The 19984-nt window shown below is 38.3% G+C and overlaps 1 protein-coding gene across 4 annotated transcripts in view; it reads left to right on the top strand.

Annotated features, from left to right (window-relative positions):
- LOC5575936 (lethal(3)malignant brain tumor-like protein 3) overlaps positions 1-19984 on the top strand; it is a 55756-nt gene that overhangs the window by 29659 nt on the left and 6113 nt on the right. For 3 of the 4 annotated variants that reach the window (XM_021843465.1, XM_001662246.2, XM_021843468.1), the window contains one exon: positions 13809-16697. In XM_021843465.1, coding sequence (XP_021699157.1) covers positions 13809-16697 — 2889 coding nt within the window. Of the gene's footprint in view, positions 1-5498; positions 5950-13808; positions 16698-19984 lie in introns of those variants that run through there. The other variant, XM_021843467.1, reaches the window with a different exon arrangement.

The raw sequence follows: 19984 nt of genomic DNA on the forward strand, positions 1-19984 counted from the left end.
GTTTTTATGAGGAAGGGTCACGTCCAATACCGGAAGGGATATTTAGTAACCTATCACTCCAATTTGCGATTCCACTAGCTACACGACGACGGTAACTAATACATTCGTGCATGCTCATGTGAAGTCTTTGGCGTACATCAGTGGTTCCCAAGCTGTGGGTATCCCGGTCTCGATGAATAATTAATCGTTATGGTCAAAACTTTAAAAGTAGTTTTTTTTTGCGTTTATTAAACCAGAAGGGTTCATTCGCCTCTTTTTGAAAGTAGTATTTTCGTTCAAAACGAACACTTTGTTAGTTGAAAAAAAAATGTTTTGATTGAAATACAATGCTGTGAGCAAACTTCGACTTTAAACGAAGGAACTGCCTCGTTGAGCTATTGATTAACGGAAATGTATCCTATCTTCGACACTTCTGATTCACCCATATGCCAAAGTGACACAGAAAAAAAACGTAATTATTTGCACCATACACCAAAATAGCGCATAATTCTAATATTTGGTAGTTGGCCACTGACGTAAATGAAGGATGACCAGAGGCCATTCAAAATTTTGTTTAAGAATGCTTATGGCATTCTCTAGCCGTGCTTCGTAGTTCTTTTCACTTAAAGTTTGTTTTATTCCATTGTTTTTATTTTGTTTTGTTTGGGATTTTATAAGCGCTTTTATTTGATTCTGTTTCCGCGATTCAGCCGATCTTATGTTTAAAATCGATCAGTTAGTTATATCTCACCGACCATTTTTGTTTTGTTTCGTTTTTTCGTCTACTTATTTTGTAGTGTTTTTCATTTTTATAAATATATTTTTTTTTTTAATATACCAATCACTCTGCAATTTTTCTAAGAGTATATGACTATTATGATATAAATGCGCTTCTAGGGCGTGGCCAGGTATACGGAAATTGTAGATATTGACGAAATCAATAATAACAGTGGTTAACATAGTATGCCATGGTTTTCATGGCTGCTTCGATGGTCCCTTGAAACACATTTATACTGTTTTTGTGTTTTATAACTCGAATATTTGTGAATTAATTAAATAAATAATGAATGATTCGTCACTCCCTGTGTCGAAAAAAAAAATCTTCAAATGAAAATAAATACTCATTTCTTTGAGTTATACAATAGTTTTTGAATAGTTTGTCACCACAATAGTAGTACACTGAAATGAATTTTATTGTTGAAACTACTGAATCCATGGTAAAATTAAGAACTGCACCAACGTGAACTCGTGCATCGGTCCATTGGAATGAAAGAAGTTCGCATTCATGCTCTCGGAACTGCTACAACAATGACGCCAATAATGAAGCCAATCATATTTAGAATCAAAGTTTAATGAGCCGCATCACTTACCAAGGTGAATACTGGACATGTAATTTGTTTACCCTTCCCACTAACAAAAATTCTTCCTGCGACAACCGTGGAGATGCAGAGGTGATCTCGGTCTCTAATAACAACGGTATTCACACTAACATCCCTTCCCCTCCTCGATGATCGTAAGGACGTGGCCGGTGCCGTTACTGAATTCTTTATATTATATCTCTCGAATTATGCACATTGAGAATGATTAGCTCCCAAGCCCCGTTCATTGCTTCTCTGTGCAATTTAGATTGTTCTAGTCAATCACGGAGTAGCAACAACGAATTGTACGGTCATCTATGCTTATTAGAGTGACGCAAATTTTGAAATTTTGATTCCCCTATGCTTAAACAATTGATATTATGGTAAAAAGCATCCTCCCAAAGTTTGAAATAATTCGGATGAAATTTTACTGTGCACAAGCCATTCCAAGTTTATATGGAGATTACTATGGAAAACGCCATCTTTTTATGTTCAACACTCTATCTCTTCGTCATAATAATCTATGGAAAAGTGAACAAACTCTTCTCATGTGAAATCCTTTCAGCTACAACTTTGCCGAAGACCACATTTTGATTGGACGTCAGGATAAATTGCTATTCATAATCATAAACTGGGTTTGCATTTTGCATGCTTAACTAACTGCTCGGCAGGCAACAGTGGTGCTCCTGGCGTGAAGAATAGATTAAAGTAATCTAGGCTACTATGTTCTACAACAAAAAAGCAGTGTTGCTCTGAATGTAATTGAATGATCATCTCAGCATGATCTATACTTTGGAATCAACAATAACAAATTATCCTTACGTTTCATCAAAATATGGTCTTCGACAAAGTTGTAGCTGGGAAGATTTCACATAAGAAGAGTTTGTTCACTTTTACATAGATTACTATTATGAGCAGTTAGAGGACTGAACACAAAAAGATTGCCTTTTCCATAATAATTTCCATATAAACTTCAAATGGCGTGTGCACAACCAAATTTCTTCCAAATCACTTCAAATTTTGAGAAAATGATTTTCATCATAATTGACATCGTTTAAGCACAGGAGAGCAAAAACTACAAAATTTGCATCAGTTTAATGCTTATATTTATGCTTATAAACATGGCATACAGAAATATACCTGAACATTATGAACAATCAGACAATTTTCAAACTTTGAGAGCTGTTTTCTCAATGCGTAATTTTTCTATATCCCTTTCGGGACGAACCAGCATAATTGTGCTGTTCGGCACCCATGACATTGAATGATTCTTTTAGCCAATAAATCATTGTTTTACTAAACTTTTTTGATTTCGATTGTTGAATTATCATTGCTACTTGTAATTAAGCACAACAGATTTTGTTTACATCGTGTTTAGTAAACACCAGCTCAGGGTAAACAAAATGTAAACAAACACCGTAAGAATTGAAAAAGTTTTATCTGTCGCAACTTTTCAACTATTCATTTTTTCTAGGTATGCACAGATACGAATCGAGAGTAAAAGAATTATTCTTTGTTCCTTTGTAATCTAACGGACACACCGATTGCGAAACTGTAAAAGCTCATGGCAAACCAAACAGTCTACTGATTGCAGCTGTCTTATGTATTGTCTTATTAGAAGCATTGTCAGTATCTTTATTTTCAAATCTGGTAGTTTCCAAATATTTGAATACACTAAAAAAATGATTGTTCCATGTAATTTTTCAATTAGCTGGAATATATGTATGTAACAATTTCAAAAATCAAATTCATGCTATAATATGGTTATTGACCTAATTTTGTCAACTCTTTTTAAATGGGTTTTTAATTCCTTGTTATATGTAATTTATCCGTCATAGTTCTTTCAATCCTACACACTACTAAAAACTAATATTACAATGACTTTCAAGCAAATAGACTCGATGTAAAAAATAAAATAAAGTAAATTTGATATTGGGAGCCAGATAGCCATAACGGTAAACGCGCAGATACTTAGCAAGATCATGCCGAGGGTCGTAGGTTAGAGTCCAGCCGGTCGAGCATCTTTTCGTAAAGGGAATTTTCTCGACTTCCCTGAGCGTGGAGTATGATCGTACCTGTCACACGATATACACATGCAAAATTGGTCGATTGACAAAGAGAGCTGTTAGTTAATATCTGTGGAAATGCTCATGAGAAGTTGAGAAGCAGGCTTCTTTAGCGTCAGAAAGAAGAAGAAGAAGTTTGATGGTAATTACTTGCACTTAAAAATGCGCCATTCTTGTTAAATGTCGTCCAAGCTGTCGGGCACATATGACGTAAATTTACATGAATTTTTAGGGAAGCTGCTTACGCAGACTGAATATTTTGACGTTTCCATTTTAGCTCTAGGAATAAAATGAATGATTCCAGTTATTTGAAATAAACCAGTTCCATGTTACCAACCTTTACAAAAACATCGTTTAAGCATCATTTGAAGGAGGGCTATGTGATTTCAAAAGTGATAGTGTATATGTTAGGTGAACTGAGTGAAAGAGGTTGGAGGGAGTCTCTAAAAAATAACTTAATTTTTGAGTCTAGTAGGGGGATTAGGGGCATAATGAACATACGGGGCGAAATGGACACCCCTTCAATATCTGAGAATATGCATATTTCATCAAAAGTTCATGTACTGCATGAAATCTGTATTGCATTTGAAATGTTTGACGGCATAAAAGTTTATGTTTTGCTTCCATTGTTCTTCAAAATTTGACTTAAAGTTTTTTTCAGTTTCAAATTGGCATGTAAGGAAGCCCGTGGAAGAATCTAATTTTTTAGCAAAGTGACGAAACCAGAAAGGTTCTTTTTAGCTATTACGATTGAGGGAGATTGTTTTTACATATCGGAACGATTGGCTGTCATTAAATATATTGTAATCACTAAATTTCCCGCAAGTGTTCATTTTGCCCCGATACCTTTTTACCAGCCTTGTTTTCGACCTAATTTTCTATCTCGCTTTTCTGACATATGATATTATTTTTATTATGATGAATGATTGTAGCACGTTGTACTAACATCAAACTTGAAAACTAGCCGGTAGTAAATTGAAAACATTGCCATTTTATGGTCTTAAAACGAATATTTGCTTAACGTGTCCATTATGCCCCTAATTCCCCTACACGACTCTGACAACGCCCTTATAGTGGAGGTCGAATTATGCTTAACTGTCAAAGGATACAAACTGTAGTGGAATAAAATGATATAGTTCTCAATTCGGTTTTCATTTATTTATAGGTATTCCACTAAACAATTTGAAGGTTTATTATTATTTTCAGTTTTAATTTTTATTTCATAATTATTTTTGAGAAAAAATCCCATATAATTTAGGAGGATATAAACAAACATAGCAAAACCAAGACGCTTTGATTGAGACAATTAGTTTTCAAGTTATTCACACATGAATGTTTACCCATTTTTATATGACGTTGACTAGTTCTTGAATAATCTCGATAAACGTTATCGTCACGTAATGCTTTGAATCTTAGAGAGAATATGAAGTATTTTTATCTCTCGTACATTGTTTTCGTTCCATTTATAAAAAAAATCATATAAATTAAAGTATATTATTTCTTTGAATTTCAATGTACATTACAAAAAAAAAACAAAATTATTTCTGAATTTTGGGTCACCCTTTCTCACGAAAGAGTACCCTAAGGACGAAATAAAAAAATACGGGTCCAAAATTTTTTAAAAAGGCATGACTAGAACAATTTTCTAAAAAAATTAAAGAAATAATGTTTTTTTCGAACATTGACCGCCTTGCGGACGGACCACCACAATTGAGCTGGTCTGAACTTGACCCTAAAAAGTTCATGGAGTGATAGAATGGCCAAAATAAAGAATGTTTTGTTCTACGAGATGATGAGTTTATAAGGTAAATTTTGAAATAATCACTCAAATATGGTCCGTCCCGAAAGGGATATGGAGCAGTTATGTTTCTATGGAAAGTTAACAGAACATCAAAAGCTCCCAATAGTCCTGAATGAGTTAATTGCAACCACCAACTAAGATAGTTTGAGAAACGCTCCGATATGCACACAGCCACAGCAGCGTGCTTCTCAAGCGAGCACATGTACGCCGTCGTCGTATCCATATCTCTATAACGTTATAACAGAGCTGCTGAAACTCAAACTTTGGCCGCTAGAGGTATCGCCATGCCGACAGCGACAGCACTGAGAGCAACTGTTCGAGTGGAAACATGTATATTTCGATTCGTTCAACAACGTGAGCAAGAGTTCCTTCACTATACTACTGACTGCCTCCAGTCGCGAGAAGCAAAAGCGAGCAGTTGTTAACCGTAGAGCACCACAATACATCGCATCAGCAGTAGTGTGGACCGTGAAACTCGTCAGAACATAAATCTGCGAAGCTTGAAAATGTGAGATCATGTGTCACTGAGCTGGTTTTCGATAGAAGTCCTTTGAAGTGCGTAATCATTAGCAGAAAGGAGACGCATCCAGACGGTGTCTAGTGAAGGGATAATTACAGTGATAAGGTCGCCGAAGTTCGGAACTGATTATCTCTTTGCGACATACCGAGAGATATCACACTGACTTGTTGGTTGGTGCTGCAAAGGAACGGAGACTCAAAAGCGGAGCAGGTGATTTCGTCACAGGTAAACCTACATTTATCGTCGGTCACACGCCGCTGTTATGGTTCAAGGGGAGACATTCTCGTGTGTGCACATTTGCTTATCCTGGCACATTATGCTTTGCCTATATCCTTACATTGGGAAGTGCACGAGATGGCTGGGATTCATAGAACAACGTCTGCGATGAACGACGACGACGACGACGATGATAACAACATGGCTGCAACAGCCCAGATTGAAAAGCAGTTCGCTCGCAGTATGAAAATATCGGTTCCAATTGAAAGGCCGGTCGGTAGCAAAGTGCGTTTTCATTAGGCAGCAGTGTTCCGCGATGTGTTCTTCGCAATAAAGTATGGGAGTATCTCCCCGTTGAGCGATTTGTTGCGTATTTCATGAATGTGCGGGGCTCCTACCTGACTTGTACGATTTTGGCGAAGGTCGCCCCTCTACACCGTGAAACGTGCTAATTCATGTGAACGGTATGCGGCAGCAGTGGCCATGTCTCGCGAGGAAGCCTTTTTCGTTTTCGCTTTCTGGTGTGTTTTGGGATGACGATGATGATGATGATGGCAATGGTTATTGTAGAGCTGCCACTATAATGTAACGTAACACGCACAGTCTGGGCGTTCCGATATTAACCTGAATAATTGATCTGACATGGACTCCTCGGTGCAGCTGTTTGGAAAAATCATGAAAATGCAACTGGATGATGTAATTTTGCTCTCCTATGGAAACTGTCTCAAATTACTGAATAAGAATTACTTATCTCTAATTGACATCTCAGCAGAAGTGATCCCTTATGGATACCATATACCACCTATAGGAACCTAAATATAGATATGCAACATACCCTGATTGACACAATGCAATTTGTTTGTCCAATCGGACTTGTGACAAGTGTTAATTCCACCCATATTATTTAGTTGGGCGACGAGAATCACCATATGACCTACGGAAAGTGAAATTTAATTTTACTCATGTGAGCTGCCGAAGATCAAACAGGAGAAAGTGTCATGTGCAATGGGAAAACTATTATCAAAGTTGCATTCCGGCTTATCAGATGACTGCTCGAAATCAGTTCGATGAATCATCAATTGGGTCATGTCACACAATGTTTTTTTTTTTCATTTACTTGTTTGGAGCCATTACTTCGATCTTATTCTTAGTGTGGTGCATGTCCCATGGCTACATCGTCATTAAGAGAACATATTGATTCTTACACAGCAAAACTATGAGGATCATTCAAAAAAGAACAAACAAAGAAGCACGTCTTTCAAAAGGAAATTCCACGTTAGGCCAACATCATTGATTATGATGTTTGTATCATCTGGGGGCCTTCCTTAGTCGAGTGGTTAGAGTCCACGGCTACAAAGCAAAGCCATGCTGAAGGTGTTTGGGTTCGATTCCCGGTCGGTCCAGGATCTTTTCGTAATTGAAATTTCCTTGGCTTCCCTGGGCATCATACCTGCCATAAGATATACGAGTGCGCAAAATGGCAACTTTGGCAAAGAAAGCTCTCAGTTAATAACTGTGGAAGTGCTCATAAGAACACTACGCTGAGAAGCAGGCTCTGTCCCAGTGAGGACGTAAATGCCATGAAAAAAAATCATCTAAAAATGTCGTACCGTTTAGTCTTCTTTTCTCGATATTCAAGAGATTATGGACTTAGAAAAAATATTTCTATAACTTTGTGCATAGTGGATTTTAAAACATTTTATAATCTACTAAACATAATCACATATAACTCAAAACTAAGCTGTTTATAGAACCATTTGATTAAGAGAGATATGACCTTAAAGAATGCATGATTAAAATGTACTGTACATTTTATCGAGTAAAGTAAAATTTAGAGTTACAGAATATAGAGCAAAGAAAAGTTAAATGTATTTCTCATGCATAATGCATAATTATTGTATTATATAATTTGTTTTATTGATAAAATCGTAATCGGTTTTCTGTGCATAGTTCAACTATTATTTTAAGAAATGAATGTTATGAAAATATAAGATCTAACGAAATGTTTCTAGTTGAAAAGCTAGATAGATTTTCCAAATACTCCTAAGAAATGCTGTTTTTTTTTTTAAATTCAAACATAATTTTTTGCATAAAAATCCTTATTTTTATGAACAACTTGTATGTTGGTATCCTTTACTATTCTACTGAAGTATGAGCTTTAATACCAATAATAATATTCCACCAATCTCTAACACTAGGTCACTTCAGTGACAATCTTGTTATAAATTGGTTTACAGCAAAAGCAAAAAGCTTGTTATAAATTGGTTTACATTACTAAAAAAAATATATTTGTATAATAGCTTTAACCGCATTGTTAAGTATAAATTTTACTCTCATGGGCGTTTTATTGAAAAATCTCATAATTTTTATAACATGTACGTATAACTTTTAACCGATGTACAGCATTTTTTTTTGTTAGGTTCTCCGTGCACTTGGCCACTACTACTATGCCGATTATCATATCGTTACAGAATCTGTTTATATCCTTATTGCTATTTCTCTCATACCGAGCAGGTAGAGGAGAGAGCTGCCGTTGGTCCAATCCATATCCATATAGCCGTAGTCCATTGGTGTGCGGTGATTCGGTGAGGGAGGATTGGGAATCGAACCCATGACCTTCCGCTTACGAATGTACAGCAATTTGCAAACGTTTTCTTCAAATATCTCCATCGGTAATCTCAGAACAACATTTGATGAAAATCATCCTTGCAAAATAGATGTGCTTATTCTGCGTGGCGTGTGAGGTGAGACGAGTCGAATGAGGTGTCAATTTTCGACTCGTTCCCACTCTCGTCAAAGTCGTCTATGAACGAGTTTTAGAACTTACCAAAACGCAAATTTTCATACAAAAATATTGATGATATCTATTTTAGTTCAAAAGTAATTAAAGTTTTTGTGATAAAAAATATTTGTTTTCAAGACATTTTATTAGAGTTACAAAAATAACACATCTGTATTTTTTTGATATAATATACAATTAAATTTTGTTTTTTGAATGCCGTCAAAAGATATGTTTTATGTTTGCCCCAATCAGAGATATTCACAATCAAAGTAGGCATGTTTTTGAGAGAAAAACAACAATAACTAATGAACGGAAGGAGATAGCGAGTTTCTTCACTCACCAAAATACGCATTTTTCAAAGCGCTAAAAGTGTTTCATTTACTATTTTGATGAGAAATTCGAATTGAAAACTCTAGAGCCTGAAAACCAGTTTTGTTCGGACCACCCTATGTCTCTGTAGGAAAAAAGCTCTAAATCGGTCAATTTAAGAGATACAAAATTTTTTTTTTTGCAAAGTTGCTTGAAATTGAATGGTCTACAAATTTGCTGAAGCATGTATATTATAATTTCTACAAATAAGAAAGTTAGTTACACAATTTCTTTGAAAATGTGGTCCAACCTAATTTTCAATAACACCAAACAAAGGACCTTACTAATACAAACAACTTTGTAGAAGACCGTTTTTGTGTAATGTTTCATTCTGAAGCTCAAAATACATCTTTCCTGGTAAAACTGATTCCTGGACCATAGTGCAGTGTTACAAATTTTGATGATTTCCATCGTGCTTTGAGAGGTCTTCTGAGAATAACGTATTTTTTCTGTGTTGTGCTTCAAATATGACATGGAGATGCGATAAGCAACTCTATGAAGGTGTTGAATATTTTTTATATAAATACTATATAAGTACTTCCATCAGGATGTACTTGAACTCTAAAAATTCTATTCATTTTAAATCCTTTTATAGCTGAAATGGGTGAAAATTGTTTTCATGATACCTGAAAAATTGTTGCTCATAAAATAACTTGATGTTTTTAGAAGACTTCTTCTCCATGATACTTTTGAAGACACGCCCTTTTTGAAAATTAAAAATATATTGTCCAATTTTTCAGCCAATTTATAATTATCTGATTTGATTTTGATAACTTAAAAAAAAAAACGACGTTGTTCCGTATTCGTATGACATTTATTTATTTTGCTTTTTTATTATCACATCATCGTACAATATTATTCGAACGATGTACAGAAAATCGATTGCGATTCCGTTGATGAATCAAAAGTATATAACATTCAGAAAGTGTCCACTTTATAAAATCAACAGTCCTTATGTCACAATGTAGCTTAATGTATATGCAGGAAAGAGGCCTTCATTACATTTGTTATTGGTCAGTTTTCCTTTTCCGCACGCGATATAAATTGTCGATGAATTTTATGAGGAACAAAATAAAAATGCATTATTTGGAGTTTTGAAAATTCTGATATTTTTTATGGTCAAACCATAACTATAACAGTCCAATAGCCAATAGATTGCATTTCTGTGCTGTTTCTTCAAAAGGGCCTATCTGACATGAGCGATTTCTCTTCATCGATCCTCTCTTTCGCTAATAACTTCGCTAAATTAGATAAATCTGTAATTTTTCTTGTTAATAAAGCAAGATATAGTGATTTTTCATCCTACAGCACAAATATATGATACCAGAAGACAATCAGCTTTCTGCAATAGCGTAAAGAGAGCAACGATGAATAGAAATTGACGAATGCAGAACTTATGAAAAAAACAACACAGATTTCACACCAAAAATTAGTTTAAACACTATAGTGAGCGGAAACAGAGTCATGAGCGGATACTGGTGCTCTGATTGTACTTAAGACCTTCCTTGAAAATACAGAGTTAGAGAGATAATATTGCATAGGAAACTGAAACAGATCGCATCCAATTAGATAACATTAAGTTAGAGGAATATCAACTTAACCCGTATAGGCCTGAGTGAAAGAAAAATTATTAAAACTCTCATCGCTCAGTGAATACTTAACGGATTTCAATTATTTTTTGTCAGTATACTCATACACATATCTTGTTTCTAAAAGTGGTGAAAAAATCTGGGAAATGTTCCTGTGGCCGGAGTTATTGCGGTGGGTCACAGGGTCAGGTCGGGTAACAAGGGTTCTGTGCTTCTGTGCCCCTGGAGGTAGGCAAATTTCACGTCACAGATATTTTCCAGAATCGGCTATAATGTGACCACAATATCAAGGAGTTTTAAGAAAAACGCATCAGCGTAAACCTTCTGGTAGTCGATTAAATTGAATAATTATGTCAACTGCATTTGATTGATCCTACAAATGACCATTTTCGAGTCTCCGGGATGACTCAAACTCATGATAAAGTGCACAGTTTATATCTTCACATCTGTGTCAAGCTTATTGGAACGCATTTTAGTGAACTATTATGTTCGATCTATACTTTTAGAGATTTGAAACGGTTTAGTACCTAACAAATCTAGAGCCGGTTCTTCAGGGTATTAAGTCCGAGTGGCCACATCTGGTACACTCTAAATGGTGCAAAACTATTAATTTATAATGTTGAATATCAGATCTCAATGATTTATGCAAAATAAAATTAATGGCATTGGAAATAAATAAAGATAACTTGGCATGTCCCAAAAAATCGCCTTTTTCTACCCGACTTGACCCAGTGACCCACCGCAATAACTCCGGCTACAGGAGTATTCCCGAGTTCCTCTGGTGATTTCTAGAAACTAGATATGTTAGCCAGTATACTGACAAATAAATATTTGAATCCGTTAAGTATTCGCTGAGTGGTAAGGGTTTTAGTATTTTTGCTTTCACTCATGCCTATACGGGTTAAAGAGAAATCAAGAAATGCTCGATTAAATGTAACGCAATAAATTGAATAAATTTTGCTATCCATAATTAGGATCCAACGACTTCACTTACCTTAAGGAAGTTTTCATTATAACTTTAAAAAAAAATTAAACACTCCCGTGCAAAAGTTTGGGTTCACCCCCTCAAAAAAATACAAAAATCTTTTGTCATATGAGCATTTTGTATGAAAAACGGCTTTCACTACTATTATTCTGAACACAACTGTATGTTTTTGTTGGACTAGAGCTCGCTTGATAAAAGTACATTTCACCATATATGTTACCTTACCATTCACAAATTGCGACGCTCGTTCGCAGAATTAAAATTGGACAAGCAATTGTTAAGCTTTACTTAATAGCCTTCTGGTCACATTAACATAAGCCCTATTAAACCCTTATTCAGCTTCTAAACTAGCTTCAAATATACTTGAGGCTGGATAAAATTCCCTAAATGAGATGTTTAGGAGCTGAAAAATCTAGTCTGGAGGATATGCTCAATTTGTGCTCAAACTTAGGCTGTTTTGAAATACCTATAGAAGCGTTTGTCAAATTGTTACTTTAGGTATTATATGTGATACTGGGGCTTTCAATGTTTCTCATTTAGATTTAGTGCTTAACTTTTTATAAAAAAAGATATTCAATAATTTAAATGCATCCTTTGTATTCAAATTTGACAAAGATACCAATCCGACAGTTTTTTTTGCAAGGCGTCCATTCGGCCAATTGTCAAAGCATGCATATACAGTGGCCACACTATTATGGGTCATTTCCATTTGAATTGCATGTTAAACAGAGTGAATAGAGTACGGGAATATTCAATGAGATGTCTATTGATGTGATTGATTGTGATCTTTTATATACGGAAATACTGATTACAAATTTTATATGTATAATAGAGATTCGCAGCTAGGTATAATTACCATGAACTAAGACCGTTTCACGTATTATCCTTGGGTAAATTCCTGGCATATATTTGGTTCGATACTTGAAACATTTCGTCAGAGATGTTTGCCGGAAAAATCCTTAAGATTTCCTTAAAAGATCATTTGTGGGCCCAAATAGCCGTAGCGGTAAACGCGCAGCTATTCAGCAAGACCAAGCTGAGGGTCGTGGGTTCGAATCCCACCGGTCGAGGATCTTTTCGGTTTGGAAATTTTCTCGACTTCCCAGGGCATAGAGTATCTTCGTACCTGCCACACGATATACGCATGCAAAAATGGTCATTGGCTTAGTAAGCTCTCAGTTAATAACTGTGGAAGTGCTCATAAGAACACTAAGCTGAGAAGCAGGCTCTGTCCCAGTGGGGACGTAACGCCAGAAAAGAAGAAGAAGAAGATCATTTGTAAACTAATATCGAATTTTCAAACAAATTTTTGATTGGTTCCACTAAAACCGTTAGTGGAAATCCTCCAGAAGCGTTGTCCATGGATGCTTTGGTTGCAGACCTCTTTCTGAAATAACTGTTATGTCAGTCAAAAATTGAAGAAAGAAGATATCTTCTTCTTCTTGGCGTTAAAGTCCCCACTGGGACAGAGCCGGCTTCTCAGCTTAGTGTTCTTAGGAGCACTTCCACAGTTATTAACTGAGAGCTTTCTTTGCCAAAGGTGCCATGTTCGCATTCGTATATCGTGTGGCAAATACGAAGATACTCTATGCCCAGGGAAGCCAAGGAAATTTCCATTACGAAAAGATCCTGGACCGACCGGGTTCGAACCCAGACACCTTCAGCATGGCTTTGCTTTGTAGCCACGGACTCTAACCACTCGGCTAAGGAAGGCCCCTGAAGATATATCGGAATCCAAATAATCGTAGCTATAAGTGCACAGCTATTCAGCAAGACCATGCTGCGTATGGTGGGATGTGATTCTGGCTCGATGAGGGATCTTTTCAGGCTGTTTTACATCTTGGGTATAGAGTACATATTCTGTTGATTGGGTTTGTCTCAAGTTCATCGAAATTCAATGGAGTTCTGAAGCTACCATGCGAAAGAAAGAGTCTTATTAGCTATCACAATGTTATCCTTCCCAGTAGTTTTACAATTTTCTAGCTCTCCTTCAGTCTTTCTTGTATTGTTTTACGTTCTCAAGAAAACACCTATTCTGGAAAGATTATCGAGCATCAATAACTTGATCGCGAAATCGTACTTTTAAATCATTCGATCCTATAATACCTTCTCATAAATGTTTCTCTTTTGTTTCCATTTACAGTTGCACACACCTGGCTTCAAAGTTCAAATTGGAAATACGAACATCATGTCACTGCAGCAGAAAATAATTGCGCCAATGAGTCATCAAGCTCCCCAGGGACCGCCATCCATGACAATGATCCAGCCAAGTTCTCTTGCTATGCCCGGAACCGCCGATCTTAAGCGTCTTCCATCGTCCATCAAGATCCTGAAACCCATTGCCCCAAAACCGGTAATTGCTAACTACGCCAATACAGTGATCAAACCTGCCCAGGAAAGCACTATCCAAACACCTTCGCCAAACGCGTCCAGTGTTTGTCATCATGTGCTTCCATTCGGGACAACCATCAAAGTCACTGCCGGAAATGAACAACTCCCGCTTGCCATTTCCAAACCCCAGCAAATCATCCAACCGCCCTCTTTGATCCAACAACAGGCGCAATTTCAGCCACAACAACCCCAGCACCCTCAAATGCAACCAATTCAACAGCAGCCACAATCCCCATCTACATCAACTCTTCTTAAACAAATCCGGCCGCTTTCGCCGGCCACGATGGCTACCCAGCCAAACACCGTACTATCATCACCAACCCAAAATAAAGTCATCATCAACAAAATTATCTACAAAACTCCGGAAAGCCATCTTGGACCAGGTCCAACTGCCGGACAACCGCGGATCGTTGCCGCAACGCCGCCCCTCTCACCAGTTTCAATCCCAGATCTGAAACGCAAGATCATCATCGCCAACAATTCCAACCGTACGCGGCTACCATCTCCAGGCCAGTCACAGTCGTCGATTCCACAACGGTCGACTACAATCCAACCCGCTCAAACCCAGATCTTCGTTCAGGCAGCCAATCCTACATTGCCACTAGCACCGGCACTTGCAGCAGCTAGAACTACCATCGATAACATTCCAACTACCATGCAAGCGGTCATTTCCACCTGCAGCAGTAGCAATATAACCGTAACACCGATGATGGTTGATCCTACTCCACCGATGTTCCCTTCATTTCAAGAAGAGAAAGCTCAATCCACGGTTGATACGCCCACCAAACAACCGGATGATCTTCCCGAATCGTCTGAACCATCGTTCCATAGCTCGTTTGAGGAGTTTAGCAAAACTATATCACAAAGCAGTTCCCAGGTGGACGCATCGGAAACGGAAGTTTCCTCGACAACAACCGAACAGATGACGGCAGGCGCGGAAGATCAGGAACCCAAGGAAGATTCGAACGACGAAGAGGCAGAAGCGGAGGAAATTGAGCAGGAAATGTTGGACAGCTCGCAAGGTTCGGCACGATCCAATACCATTAGTAGTGAGAAGATCGAAAAAGATGAAAACGAAGAAAAGAACATCGAGCCACATGTACAAGAGCTGCCAGAAGGTATGAAGACTCCAACGAAGAAACGTGATGAAGAATCCACACCGGAGGATATTTTGAGTGAACAACTCAAAAGTCCTCGGCTTCATAAAAGAGCCAACTCAGACGTGCAGCAGCATTCAAGTCCAGTTCGCGCTCGACGGCTTTCCGAACCAACCAAACCTGATGATCCGCCAAAAGAGAATGAAGAGGATGTGCCCCCGATGCCGAAGCCTTTGGCAATCATCAAAAAGACCCGAAACCGAAGATCCGTCAGCCGAAGAAGCAGGTCGTCCAAGTCATCAATCCACTCGTCGCTTCTTTGTAACGAAAAGTTAGAAACGGAGTCGGATGAAAGTCGCAGTGTCAAAACTTCGGCATCTAGTCTGCATACGATCAGTCCCCCGAAGAAGGAAGACACTTCGGATTCACCACCGGCGTACGATCAGGATAAGCTCCAAGCGGCGATCGAGGGCTACAAGAAGAGGCAAGCTATGGTTAAGTCAAGCCGCGAGAAGAGCCGTTCCGAGTCACGATCGGTAGTGGATCGCGAAGAAAAAGAGGAGAAAGATTTCATCGAAGGAGATTTCGGTTCCACACCGTCGGATCTCATCAAATGGAACGATGGAATCGGATATATGCGGAGCAGTTTCTTGCATTTCCAGTTCAACCAGTTTGGATTGGTGGAACCGATGGATATCAAGGAGTACCTGAAACACGTAAACACGAATGTATACGATTCGCTCAAGGATCCAGTTGGAAGTCGACCGTCCGCAAAGGCAGCTAGGAAGAAACGTAAAACGCCAAGTACGGAAGGATCATACCACTGCAAGGGTTGTCGAGGTCGTGGCACTGCTGGGGACTTCGCCACCCCTGATTACTGTTCAATAGCTTGTATGAAGAAAACCAAAAATGAACCCCTATTGTCGAGTATTGCCTATTCGAAGTCTCTTCAGCGTAAAGGCATCGGATCTTCCGAGTCGTCAACATCCAACACCACGCCATTCCCTACGAGCGACGACGACTCTCTGGGAAGCTCGCTTAACTTTGCCAATGCCTTTAAAGAGAAGAGCATTTTCCCGCCCAAAGAAAGTAGCACTCCCAGGCCAACGGTTCAGGAAGCACCCCCGATTCAAGAGCTGAACCAACCAAAATTCTCCTGGGAAACTTACCTGGCCAAGACCCAAGGCACGCCCTCGCCGTTGGATTTGTTCACGAACCCTTACCCGAGTGGACTGAACCGATTCCGCATCGGTATGAAGCTGGAAGCAATCGATCCGGAAAACAATTCTCTGTTCTGTGTGTGCAGCATCGTGGACGTTCGAGGCTACCGGTTGAAGCTGACTTTCGATGGCTATTCGCGCGATTACGACTTTTGGGTGAATGCCGATTCGTTGGATATTTTCCCGGCCGGTTGGTGCCAGAAGACGAATCGTATTTTGCAGCCTCCCAACGGGTACGACAGTGATTTTAGTTGGATCAAGTATCTCAGCGAGAAGCAGGCAACGCCAGCCCCGAGGCATTTGTTCAAACATCTCAGTGTAACGGTAAGTTCTTATTTTTTTTTTGTGAATTTATATGTAGTTCACCAGATAGATACTGTTTAATGTGTTTCTGTAGGAAAAACATTAAACTGAGGAGTTTTAAATTGTCCATTTGAACCATAGAAACTTAAGGGAGGACTTAAGGACAGTGTTGGTAGTGTGACACTCAAATCTCAATGATCTCATGCTTGAGATTTTCATGAAAAATCACTCAATTACACAGAAACCGTCAAAAATGATCCATTCTTAAATCCCGTCATAAATTCGTGAAAATCGAATGTTACTGTTTACGTTCAAAAGGAATATTATAATAAACTTATGTTTGTAGACTAAACAGGGCGCGTTAACCAACTACGCCACAGAACGGGTAACGATTCTGCAGCGCCGTCGACCAACCTGAAACCTGAAATACAGGGAAGATTACTCTGAGGAAAATGACTAGTAGATTCACTGAGTAGAAATAAGTGGCGACAATCTTATTTTAATATGGTTTTTACATTGCTCTTTTGTAATAATGGTATAAATCTCGCATAACTTCTGATCTCGCCCTAAAAGCCATTGGTAACCATGTGTGTAGCTCGTTGTTTCTGAGCATTTGAATGGATTTTCATGTTATTTAACAACACTATGTGGAAGAAAGGATCATTATCTACCTGTCCGTGATGTTGGTTTGGATGCTTATTCTTTCATTTGCTCAGAAACAACGAGCTACACACGTGGCTACCAATGGCTTTTAGGGCGTTATCTCAGAGTATGCGAGAAATAATAAAATTACAGCATGTGAATGTGAAGCATTGCATTTGCCACCGAAAAGTGAATCTTGCAGGAGACTGTAATAGAAGCCACTGAGCTGCTGATTTTCACAATGCTTCCTTTTCTCAAAAGCAAGGGAATATAGGTATTTTTCAAAAACTACCACTTCACAATACTAATAAACTCCAACTGAACAACACACAAAAAAATAATAAGCCAATATTATTTTTGCATTCTGCTGAATAATAGTCGAATTGAAGCAGCGAACGCTGCAAAAAATGAAACCTGGCAAAAATAGAACGATTAGCGTCCATACAGCTATAACGCAAACATTTTGCAGCTACAAATCTTAGCTGCGTATATTTCGTCTTTTATCGCTTTTGCTACCTTTACAAAGCTGTAATTCAACACCTTAAACAGTAGCAACCTAATGTTGTGGAATTAAAGTCCCATCATTCATCTGGCTGCTTCTATGCAATATGTTTTGTTATGCTGCTTATTATGTGTGGCGCGAAAAATTCTCGCGCCGATGATCTTATAAAACGCTTGTAAATCGTCATTTTGGTGTCTTCTGCGCGATCATGCCTTGGACAATCAGGAATAATCGCGCAGAACACAAAATCAATTTGAATTAAATTATTTATTAGGTATTATTTACATTTATTTGAGTGGCTTTTCGCCCTAAGCGAGTTCGCCACTTTGAATAGTAGCAGCGATGATCTACAACAAGCAATTTAAGAAGTTTTCATTACTGTGCAATGCACAGTAATATATAAATGAGAAGAGCTTTGTCGTTTGTTATACAGCGCACATACAGCAACAAGCTATACAATAACGATATGTGGTGCAACTAGACAGCCTACAGAGCCGATACATACTGTGGTGGCAGAAAGGGGTGGCGGGTACTCTAATGGATCATTGAATGTAGTTTTTGTCAGTGCTCACCGCGTCAAAACAAAGGCGCCACTGTATATGGGATTTAACATTGTGACAGCATTGCAGTTCTGTCAAACACACAAGGCTACGGTGGCGCTATCTATGCTTTCCAAAGCGGCCGTTTTGGTTATTTTAATGATCCATTGTGTAGCGTTGGGAACATAAAATACAGATACTTATGAATTGAGTTCTGGAAGATGTGAAACAGCTAGAAAATAAGTAGATGAAAAACCCGAATTTAGTACTATACCATTTAATTCCAGTAGAGTTTGTATCCTTTGACAGATACGCGTATTTCGACCTCAACTGTAAGGCCGTCTTCAGTGTCATGTACTAGACTCGTGACAAGTCGAGTCTAGTACACGGCACTGAAGACGGCCTTACTGTTCAAGCTTAGCTTAGACTGACTACACATATCAATGGTTGCTATTCCGCGATTGACCGAAGTCAGTGAAAATGCACAAAGAATCAACTAGAAGATCGGCTGGGATTGGCCATAATTTTCTTCAGTGTGCATAGTTCAGTGCCTCTATTTATACATGGTCAATAACGGAGCCGGCCACGTCCTTGCAGTCAGGTAGGATTGGGGGAAGGAATGTTAGTGTGTAACCTTTGCTATTTGGAGACCGTGTTTGCCTCTGCATCTCCACAAAGGTTACTGGGAGGGATGTTTGTTAATGGGGAGGATCGTTGGGCCACAGGATTCACTTTGATAAGCGATTAGACCATGATAAATAATTATTGGTGAGATATAAACATGCTTATATGTAAATATAATATTTTTATTTGATATGAACAATACCTATGTAGAGAAAAATTATGCCGACACTTTCAAAGTTTGTTGAATAAAGTGAACCTTTCGCAAGTCTACACTCGTAGTGTCGAACCATTCAAAGTTTTTTTTAATTACAAAAATAAAGGTAAAGAGAAAAGTGTTTTGAATACACAAAAAATAGACATGAATAATTTATGAATCAGAGTTTCTGTCGACACTCACAATGACGAACCTTTCGTAGTTTTTAAAAAATCATATTTACGTCTCACCGTTGTAACGATTAAAGGTGCAGTCATACATATTTTATAGATTTGAAATATTAGCATGAAACGAGCTCACCAATTGATCCGTCATCCTTGAGCAGCAACAATCCACTTTCAGCTTCACTCGTTTGCTCAGCTATGTAAAACCACTCAGAGAAAATAGGCGCGCCACCCGAGAGGGAAAACAACTGACGACTGCTCGGGCTTTCTTGACGCACTGCCCAGGGGCAAGCGTCAACGTCGAAAGATCAAAAAGAACTAAACGAACGCGGCACTTTATCACTTTACTCGACCGGTGCGCGACATGTTTGATCCTGCACTCAAAATAATCCAAACGTCAAGGCTACGTGAAAACATACGTAGTTTTTTTCCATCGTACTTTTAACGTAGCACTTACGTGAATCAAAGGTAACCATGAATGAACTCATGAACTGATGGACTCCTCTGATTTCACCGAGGCATCCGGTAGTTGTTACGTGTTTTTTTCGTGAGTCTCATAGGGTGTATGAGTAAAACATAAATGAGGCTCCAGTGCATTGTATCAGACATAAATATATAAATAA

This window comes from Aedes aegypti, chromosome 2, assembly GCF_002204515.2.
Source record: "Aedes aegypti strain LVP_AGWG chromosome 2, AaegL5.0 Primary Assembly, whole genome shotgun sequence".
Classification (NCBI taxonomy): domain Eukaryota; kingdom Metazoa; phylum Arthropoda; class Insecta; order Diptera; family Culicidae; genus Aedes; species Aedes aegypti.